This window comes from Podarcis bocagei (genome assembly GCF_964188305.1).
Source record: "Podarcis bocagei genome assembly, chromosome: 2".
Taxonomy (NCBI): domain Eukaryota; kingdom Metazoa; phylum Chordata; class Lepidosauria; order Squamata; family Lacertidae; genus Podarcis; species Podarcis bocagei.
This window is the reverse complement of record NC_138126.1, coordinates 35108622-35119326: the sequence shown is the minus strand read 5'-3', so window position 1 is coordinate 35119326 and position 10705 is coordinate 35108622. Positions and strand designations below refer to the sequence as shown.

General features: G+C 46.6%; 1 protein-coding gene across 1 annotated transcript in view; it reads left to right on the top strand.

Moving 5' to 3' along the window:
* Window positions 1-800: 800 nt before the first annotated feature.
* The window catches only part of EIF4E3 (eukaryotic translation initiation factor 4E family member 3), a 24075-nt gene continuing 14170 nt past the window's right edge, over window positions 801-10705 (top strand). The window contains exon 1 of the mRNA XM_081184369.1: window positions 801-1155. Within this exon, the coding sequence (XP_081040495.1) occupies window positions 959-1155 (197 nt within the window). The 5' untranslated portion in view covers window positions 801-958. The remainder of the gene's footprint in view (window positions 1156-10705) is intronic.

The window sequence follows — 10705 nt, the reverse complement described above, 5'->3', positions numbered from 1 at the left end:
TCCAACTGAATAGTGATGAAAAGTAGCCAGTTAATACAAAATGACTGTGTGTGTGTGTGTGTGCACATATGCAAAAAACCCCAACGAACTCTTGAGGATTCCCCCACACAGCTCATAGTGCGCTGTCCAACCATTTGTGCTTGTTGCTAACTAATGTGGCCACTTCACAATCTGCAAGTGCAATTCATGCACAAAAGAACATGACACTGATTGAAACAAACCACGAATTCTTCATACATTATGTGTAGAGCTTGAATGTGCACGTGGGGAAGCAGAATCACGTCCAATGATTCTGCCTGTGAAAGAGCTTACATGTTTGAACAGGCGTATCATTCAAAGACTGGTAAAAGAGCCAGTGGAAAGTGTTAAGATGTGTCCAAAGAGGCTTCAAATTCCACCTCAGCCGACTGTGGAGGCTCAAAGTACACACTATAATTTTCTGCGCCTCTGCCCATCTAACAAAGTGGTGTAAATGGGGCAAACCCAATGAAGGCAGCTGAGTTTAGGCCGAGGTGGAATCCGAAGCCCAGCTTCTCGAACAAAACCAACACCCATCCAGATTCAATTTATTGTAATGGCTTGGTTTTAAACTCACTTATGGCCGGTTAGAAAGCAGGCAGCGAAGAGAGAGAGTGTGTGACAAAAATCCACACCGGGATCTGCTCAAAGGACCAGCTGCGCCTCCCTCCACTGTGACGAGATTGAATGGAGGAGACATGGGTGGGAGAGGAGACTGCAAGCCGCTCGGGGCAGGGGGCCGCCGCTCAGCCAAAGGCGCTATAAATAGGCGAGATCCCCCAGCCAGCGACAGAGCGAGCGAGGCCTGCCCGCTCGGCGTGCCAGATTTGCAGCGGGCGGGCAGGGCCCCCTGCTGCCCGCCGGCTGTGTACGCAACAAGGCGGGCTTTCGCCGAGCGAGGCGGCGCTGACTCAGCCTGGGCCGAAGGAAGCGCAGGGCAATGGCGCTCAGCCCCCCCGAGAGGCAGCCGGGCCCGCCCGAGCCCCCGAGCCCGGCAGCGGCGGCGCCACAGCAGCAGCACCAGGCGGACGACGAGGCCGACCTCGACCCCGACCCGCAGCAGCAGCTGAGCGGCCTGGAGCCCGACGCCGGCGAGGGGATCCCGCTGCACTCGCCGTGGACCTTCTGGCTCGACAAGTGAGTGCGGGGCCGCCGGCACACCGGATGGGGAAGGCGAGCGGCAGGAGGAGGAGGAGGAGAAGGAGCTCGCGGCGAGAGCGCGCGGCCTGGAGCTCGCCTCTCCCGCGCCGGTAGGGTGGGAAAAGGCGCGCTCGAGGGGGCAGCGGCGGGGGTGGGCGGCGTAGGACCGGCCTTTGTTCGCCGCCGCCGCCGCCTCCTCTCCTGCTCAGCTCGCTCCTTCCCCGTCCCCATGGTGAATTAATTCCCTTCTCCGCCGAGGGCAGCGAAAAGGGAGGGGGGATCTTCTCTTCTCCAGCCCCACCGATTGCTTCACTTCGCTTAACCCACCCGGAGCTGCTGTTTCTGCCCTCCCCCACCCGCAACCAGCCCTGGGCGCCCTCAGGCTCGCTTTCTCCTCCTCGCTATTTCCAGGGCTCTCAACGCGAGGTTTTGAACTCTTGAGACCTCTTTTTCCATAGCCCGGGGATCATCCCTTGTTAAGCGTGTTGAAGTGATAGGGGCTCTTAGAGGGAAGTGATAGAGGCTCACTTTTCCTGACTCGGTGGTATCCACACACAATGCACGCGCGCATCTAGCTTGCCGGCAGAAAAGGCAACAAGTGCAGCTTTAACCCCTCCTCAAGGTTTGAGACGCACGAGAGACTTGGCCGGGTGGGAAAAGGGCACCATTACTCGGTGGGTTGCCTTGGGAAAGGCTCGTCTCTTAGGTACCCTAGAAGAACTTGGGGCATCCTAGCTGTTGTGTTTTTATCCCATTGGGTGGCATTTCTGCTCCATTTGTTGCCCGTTTCGGAACTTCTTTTTAATGCATCCAGCGCTTAAGGTGGTTTGTTTATTGATTTAAGCAACCTTCTCTGGATAGTTTTCAGACCAGCTGCTGTCTGGAAATACATCCCCAAGGGCATGGATTCCCTAAGCTAAAGCAAAACAAAACAATGTATTTGTTTTGCCCTGGCCTCCTTTGGGAGGAAGGGTGAGATATAAATTTAACAATAACGTTTTTTAATTGCATGTACCATAAAACGGGCCTTGATGAGAAACGTATTGTCGTATGACCCCGTTTTCCCTACCAGTGACAAAAAGTTAAAAGGAGTACTGCTACTTCTTTTGTATCAGAGGACACTGCAGTCCACATGCTTTATTTAAAAAACTAAACTAAACTCACAAGGCATAAATTGAGGAAAAGGCTTAGCCATTAAAAAGTTAGCCATAATCCTTTACCCAATATCAGAGAGGGGCCGTGCCACCCTCTTACCAGCTGAACAGTTTCTGTCTCCTTGCTTACTTTCGAGACTGCATACTGTTGTTTTCCCCACTCATTCTTCCTAATCTTCCCCTCAGACCCAACCCCACATGTAAATTTGATGGGGGCACATCCACACCCATTAAAGAACAGTGGGGCTGCTATCCTATACACTTTTACCTGGGAGTAAGTCCCACTGAACAAACATGTAGGATTGTGTTGCAAGGTTCTTCTGTGCCACATCACGGAGTCACTTTAGAAGTCATCTTGGGGGGGAAAGCATAGTGGTAATATAGGTAATATTCACTATTTAGAAATGACTATTTTTTTGCCCTTTAAAGGTGTGTATTCCAGGCCACAGTACAAACCGATGACTCCTTAATAACCATTAACCATCCTATTTGGCATTAACTTTCTGTGCATGCCTGTAAGAACTATGGTGTTGGTGAAGTGGATTGTAATGAAAGTTAGGGAAGTAGTGGGTGGTAGTTATTCTGGATTAAAGGCAGATTATTTACTCTGAGGTTTCACACACACAAAGACACTTACTGAACATGTATCAATGGCAAATATTATTTCAACACAAACCTTACAATCCGTGCTTGGTTGCCCCCTTCCTTTAAAGTCCTACGATGGGCAGACATTCAATAGGTGAAACTTTAGGGTGAGCATAGCCAATTTTTACAAAGGATTAACTACTGTCTCTTCCCTTCTCATTAAGTTTTGTGTTGCTATTTTATTTTATATCAACCCATATTCTTGAAATATCCTTCTGTGGTTCAAACTTTGATCTGCTCTTAACTGTCCATAATTTGCAACATGATCTCTTCCTACCTTGTTTTTCATTCACTGCTTTAAAATAGAGCTTCCTTCCCTCCACTCATTATAAAAAACAAACAAACCTTGGTTCCCCTCTCTGTTTTGCTAAGAAACCATAATCCTTTCTTAAAATCTCTATCCAGTGTTTATTTTCCACAAGATTCAAAGCCATATAAGACTTGTTCCCAGTGTCTCTCACTCCAGATCCACTCCTCCAGTCATTACAAAATCAGACTGACATGCTTGCTTTCTTATACTGCATCAGACTACAATTGGTTGCTTCTTTAGCCTTGCTTTTTATAACTCCATGATATCCCAGTACTTGTCAAATGACACACACACACTCTGTCCAGTCGGAGCTTGTCATAGGTGGTTGGCTTGTTTTCCTGTACCAATCTGCTTTTGTAACTTGAGAAAGAAACATGTCCTTGAGGTATAAACAGCTTTCTCTGGCAAGCTACATAAATCCTGAAATGTTCTTATGACCAATTGCATTTTATTAGCACCTTTTACAACCACTGAAGGGTTTGCTGAAATTAAATACTAAGGGACAAGCTAGGATGTGACCATGGTAGTTTTGTGTACTTAAAAATGGAACTCTGATATCATGAAGATAGTGGGAAGTGCATCTGATTTTAACAGCAAAAGGAACACGTGGGTGAGATGTGCTGCCCCTTTACCTCTCACAACCAAAGTTACTTGATGTTTTGTAGCTCAGCAAAAGCAAAAGTACTTGGGAAAGAAGATGCAAGGAGGTAAGGAAGTAGCATTCTGCTCTCCTCATCTGGGTCCACATTTTTGCTGCTAAAATCATATCTCTGCCATCTCATTCTCCACTTAAACGCATCAGGAAATTATCCTTTTTAAATTTTCTCATAGCTTGTAGGCCAAGATTGCTTCTGCTGCCTTTAAATTATAGTCATCTTACATCAGGTATTTTAACACATGGCAGGGCATCTTGCTGTAGGATAAAGAACGATCTAAGCTACCTCATCTTACAAACCCCTTCGGTATAATCCACATATTGATTGTAGAAGCAAGCAAGGTGCCCAAAGCACAATGTGTCTGCAGGCCAGGAATAGTTCAGCAAAACCATTCAAAATCCCTTGGGTAAGCAAACAAAGCAACAAAAGGTGACAAGAAATCTCTAGGGTCACTATAAGCCAACATTTATATTATTTAATGCATTTATATCCCACCTTTCTCTCAAGTTGGGATTCACCAGATGTGGCACTGAAGATGATGTTAGGTGCTTTTCTGTTGTTGCTTTTTTTTTTTAAAAAAAGTTCCCCCTCCCCCCAGGACTAATCCATAGAATCCAGTTTTCACCATTTACATGAAGTACCCAAAAAGTTAAAATCAGTGATTAGATACATATTATTTAGGTGATATATATTTGGTTATATACCGTGGTGGGGGTATCAATGAGTTTTGTTCTAGTTTCTTAAGGGCAGGAATTGTGAAGGAGAGATAATATTTAAGCGTGCAGAAGTAGAGGACAGGAATAGACAATCAAATCTCTGTCCAGATTCTAATTTACTTCCTAAGTCAGGGGTATAGCCAACATCAGGCATAGCCAAACTCTGGCCCTCCAGATGTTTGGGACTACAATTCCCATCATCCCTGACCACTGGTCCTGTTAGCTAGGGATGATGGGAATTGTAGTCCCAGACTTCTGGAGGGCTGGAGTTTGCCTATGCCTGGCCAACATGGTGACCACCAGATGTTTGTTGGACTACAGGTCCCACCCCTGACAGTTGATCATTCTGAACAGCACTATGCTGGCAACTACTGCCCAAAGCCGTTGGCAAAAGCTGTTTTGTTCCTTAAAAAAACAGCCCTTCATACTCTTGAGTTTCTATTATTGCTATCATATTATGTGCTGGTTTCATGCATAATTACACTCAGGGAGCCATCTAGATATTTACAACCTTTCATTTCAGCTGTCTGTATCTCATGTTTTTTTTGAAAAAAATAAAATATTGGGCCTTTGATTATACAAATCCTTCCAAGGTTGTTTAATTACTTGGCTGCCAACAGTAAGACATTACTGAAAGGTAACAAAACCAAGATCAGCTTGCAGAAATGTCACCAAAGTGAGTGAGACTCACATAAGTGGAGTATTCTGAAATTTCTGTACATACTGCAAATTATGTAATGTGCCACACAAGGAAAGAATCCCCCACTCAAGATGTGCCTCCTAATTTGAGGGCTACTTTAGCAGGAAGTCAGACCACTGCACGTTTTCCATCACAGCCTTGCTTTCAGTAAGGAAACATTTGTAAAAGACTTTTCTTCTGTGGTTACATCAGTGACCCTACCCGACCCCAACCTATTATTAGAAGCCATAGTCTTGAGGACAGAACAGGGCAGCTGGGCACTTGCTGAGGTTTATTATTATTTAGACGATTGGAAATTAGAGTACTGTAATTGGCAGGCTAAGTCTGGAACAGGACTCCTCTTCTGCCTTCAGTTCCACCCCAAGTTAATTTGGCCTTCTCACATGCAGAATAGAATTTTCTGAAATACTTTCTGCAGAGGTGGGCAGGCTGGGGCTCTATGGATGCTGTTGGATTCCATCTTCCATCAGTTCCAGTCAGCCTCACCACTGGCCAGAGATGATTATGTGAGTAGTAGTCCAACAATATATGGAGGGCCAGTGTTTCCCTTACCATGTTTTAATGACTGGACTAAAGTGAGGTCACATTTTGCAGTGGTAGCAGTCCATCTGAGGCATGCATAAAAGCTAGGCCAGCTTAAAGGCCCATCTATTCTGCTTAAACAGTGGCCAACCAGATTCAGGTAAAGTTGGTTCTCATATAAATACGAAACACATGCAAATAAACATGTGCCAATAGCAAGTACAATGCCTTCTTTGGTTGTACGAAAGAGCAGAAGTCATTGATTCGTATGTTCGTTGCCCTCCTCTGCACATGTTCCAGCTTCACCTGGTAGGTAGTTTGGCTAGATTACTGTGACCTATGGTCCAGGAGGTAGGATGAATCCCCATTGGGTCAAAGCACCTTTGGCGTCTTCCTACTTGGCAGATTACCACCGCACAGCCTGCAATTGACACAACAGCTCTGTGGATTGAAGGTGGTTAGCTTGGTAGCCAAAGTGACAACCTTCAACCTTACAGGCTATTCTACAAATGTTACCAGTTTATTTACCCAGTCATATGTTAGCTATTCATGGCATTTAGATTGTGTGGAAGAGAAGAACCTGTTCTTCCAACTAAGTTATCCCGCCTGATTACCAAGTGGTGAATCTTCCAAGCTGCTGTGTTTGGCTGCTTGAATCATAGAATCTTAAGAGTCGGAAGGGACACCAAGGGTCATCTAGTCCAACCCCCTGCAATGCAGGAATCTCAGCTAAAGCCTGTGGACAAATATTTGTATTCCACTTTTCCAGACAAAACCCATCCAAAGCAACTTACAACAATAAAATTACTAAGTATAAGAAATTATTGTATACACTAAGAGTAACTGACAAAACTGAAACAGATTCGGAATTCCTGCTCCTTAACCATACTCTAGATTGCAGTCAGTGCTAGGGTAGGCCAAACAAAACAAATGATTATTTAAGGCCTTCTGAAAAGCCTTTGTAATCACATGCTGCCACTCTACTGGGGGTGTCAATAGTGTGGAGCCACCACAGAAAAAACCCCCACTCTTGTGATCACCCACCTCATAGATCCAGGAGGTTTTCACAGTCCAGGGGATGCCCTGAGATGCTAAGGCCTCACAGAAGGTATAAGCCTCTCACTAAAGTATTCATAAGCAAGGGTAGCATTGCAGATACAGCACAGTCCAAACCAGGGGTTGGCAAAAAAAATAAGCCGCGGGCCAGTCCACTGTCCCTCAGACCTTGTGGTGGGCTGGAGAAGCGGCACTGGGGGGGGGAGAGCTGGAAGATGAGGCAAGGGGGGGCAAGTAGTCCTCCTCCCCAGCCCCACTTACCTTCCCAGGGGCTGCCGCTGCTGCTGCTTCTTGTGGGTAGGCAGAGTGAGCTCATCCGCTCCGCTCTCTGGCCCACAGGAGCACCAGTGTGGTGGCTGGCTCCAGAGAGGGGCTGTTTAAAATGGCGCCCAGCCAGCTCAGCCCAGCCCCCTTCCTCCTCTAGGCAGGTCGGGGAGAAGCCAGGAGGAGGGAGGGAGGAGGCGCCGCCATGGTGTTTGTGAGGGGCGGGGATGGAATGGCTTGGGGGGGGGAGAAATGGTGTAGCCCGAATGAACAGAATCCCCATGCCGATCCATGGACAGTGCGCGGGCTGGATCCTGAAGGCAATTGGGCCTGATCTGGCCCCCGGTACTTAGTTTGCCAACCCCTGGTCCAAACAAACCAGGATCAAGCATCAAGAATCAGTCTAGGTTCAAATATGACCGAGGGAGAAAGTCAGGCAACAATCCAAGGGCAGATAGTTCAGGTAAGGCAGAAAAACTAGGAGCTAGAGACCTGTGTTATTCCCAGCAAGTGGAAAGTTTGAGATGGAGGCCTTATACTAACTAGCCTTTTAAACCACACCCTGACCACCAGCTGCTAGCTAGTAAGACCCAGAACAGTTTAGGGGTTGTGGGATGGAGGGAAGAGGGGATAAGTCTCATTGCGTGAGTGGACTTCCTTCCATGCACACATTCCCCACTTAGTGCTACACTGAATTTCATCCATAATCATAGAAATAAACCTAATGAGAATCTGCATCACTCTGCATAGTACTGTTCTGTATGGTATTGTTATAGTGATCAAAGAGCCTCTGTTCCAGAAAGAGAGAGAAATAAAAGGGAAGAGGTAACTCGGGAGAGCTTCGTTTGTACACATCACCACCTACAGGCACACCTGACATTTGCAGCACAGTCATTTGAAGTTCGTACTGTCACTCCCCTCTGCAGAAGGGAAGAGGAGGGAGGTCATAAGGCTTGCAAAACCTGATGCACATCTGGGATTAGCACATACTGGATCACCAGATTTAGAGGTTGTGGTTTCCAGGAGTTCCGGCACCTTTGCTACTGCTAGAAATGTTAGTAGTAGCTTGAACCAGAATTTCGCAATCTGATTTTTATCTCTCCGTGCTATTGCAGCACATTCTGCTAATTGTGAAACATTAGATTTTACCCTGTATATATTTGTTTAATACTACTGTACACTTTTTGCATATTTTATGATTATAATTTTGCATGAAATGTAAAGTACATGTACGTTTTTAAAGAGCCTGAAAAATATTCATGATGTAGACTAAAAACTTAGAAAATGTTTGTTTCACCTAGCATACTTCTCTTACATTTCTCTGGGGTGTGTGTGTGGGGGGGGTTATGGTGCTGTATGTGTTATGCATGGTTAAAAAGACAGGGTTGTAGTTAACTATCTTTTACTTGGAGTAGATCTATTGAAATTAATTGACCTAAATTAGTTGTCACTAATTTCAGTGTGTATACTCTGCATAAAAGTTGACTACAGGCCGCTGTGAGTGAGTTAAAAGCACTGCAGCCAGATGTTATTTAACCAAAAAAGGTTTAGTTTAACATGTTAAGTAAGGGTTTCTCATGTTCACTGACAGGAAATTTAATTTAATTTGTACAAATATTTATATACTGCTTACTCATAAATGATATCGGAGTGGTTTACAACAGTCATACTTAAAACTATACAATAAAAATAAGAAAAAATATTTTTAAACCAGAGATCAACTAACTATTTCAATAATAATAATAATAATAATAAATTTTATTTATATCCCGCCCTCCCCAGCCGAAGCCGGGCTCAGGGCGGCTAACAACACTAAAATAGTGCCACATTATAAAAACATCATAAGAATTAATTAAAATCAAAATTGATGGCAACCATAAACTAAAGTATTGTAAAGATTGCCAAAGGAGGGAGTCAGGCTGTGCCCTAACCAAAGGCCTGGTGGAACAGCTCTGTCTTGCAGGCCCTGCGGAAAGATGTCAAGTCCTGCAGGGCCCTTGTCTCTTGTGACAGAGCGTTCCACCAGGTTGGAGCCGCAGCCGAAAAAGCCCTGGCTCTAGTTGAGGCCAGCCTAACCTCTCTGTGGCCTGGGACCTTCAAGATGTTTTTATTTGAGGACCGTAAGTTCCTCTGTGGGGCATACCAGGAGAGGCGGTCCCGTAGATACGAGGGTCCTAAGCCGTGTAGGGCTTTGAAGGTTAAAACCAGCACCTTAAACCTGATCCTGTACTCCACCGGGAGCCAGTGCAGCTGGTGTAGCACCGGATGAATGTGATCCCGCAGCGAAGACCCCGTAAGGAGTCTCGCTGCGGCATTCTGCACCCGCTGGAGTTTCTGGGTCAGTCTCAAGGGCAGCCCCACGTAGAGCGAGTTACAATAATCCAGTCTGGAGGTGACCGTCGCATGGATCACAGTGGCTAGGTCAGGGCGAGAGAGGTAAGGAGCCAACTGCTTAGCTTGGCGGAGATGAAAAAATGCCGCCTTTGTTATAGCTGCAATCTGCGCCTCCATGGAGAGGGAGGTATCGAAGATTACACCCAAACTCTTAACGGACGGTGCTGGCACTAATTGCACCCCCGCAAGAGATGGGAGTTGCCCCCTCAATCCCATATCGTCCCGTCCCAGCCAGAGGACCTCTGTCTTCGAAGGATTTAACTTCAGCCGGCTCCCACGTAACCATCCAGCCACAGCTTCCAAGCATCTGATCAGTGTGTCTGGGGCCGAGTCAGGATGGCCATCCATCAACAGATAGAGTTGGGTGTCATCAGCATACTGATGGCAGCCCAGCCCAAAACTCCGGACAAGCTGGGCGAGGGGGCGCATAAAGATGTTAAAAAGCATCGGGGAGAGAATCGCACCCTGAGGCACTCCACACACCAAGGAGTGGCGGGATGACAGTTCCCCCCCAAGCGCCACCCTCTGTCCCCGACCAGAGAGAAACGAGCGCAGCCATTGAAGGACTGCGCCCTGGATCCCCACGTCGGTGAGGCGGTGGTCCAGAAGTTCGTGATCGACCATGTCGAAAGCTGCTGACAGATCTAGAAGAATCAGCAGCCCCGACCCGCCTCGGTCCAGCTGTCTACGAAGATCATCTGTTAGGGCGACCAGAGCCGTCTCGGTCCCATGACCAGCGCGGAAGCCGGACTGGAATGGATCCAGAGCCGAAGCGTATAAATTGCAGCTGTTAAGGGACACACCCTTAACAGACATGTTGTTTAGGCATTGGTTGTATATTATCCTCTGCTGTTGTTAGTTCCAGTTTTACTGGAATAGGTTAGTTCTTTTTCCACCATGAAATAGGGTGACAGTCAGTGGCCATCTGACATTTGCCCTCTTAATTTCAGGGAAGTGAAAGTAATGAAAGCCTTGTGGAGTAAATTACTGGCCAAAAACAACTTGCTGTCATCACCGTAACTATGTCGAGCGTCTTCTGAAAGAGACTGTGTAGGAACCGCTCAACAAAATTTGTTTCAGGCATGCACTGTTGTCTGATTACAGTCACTTAATTTGCACTGAAATACCAT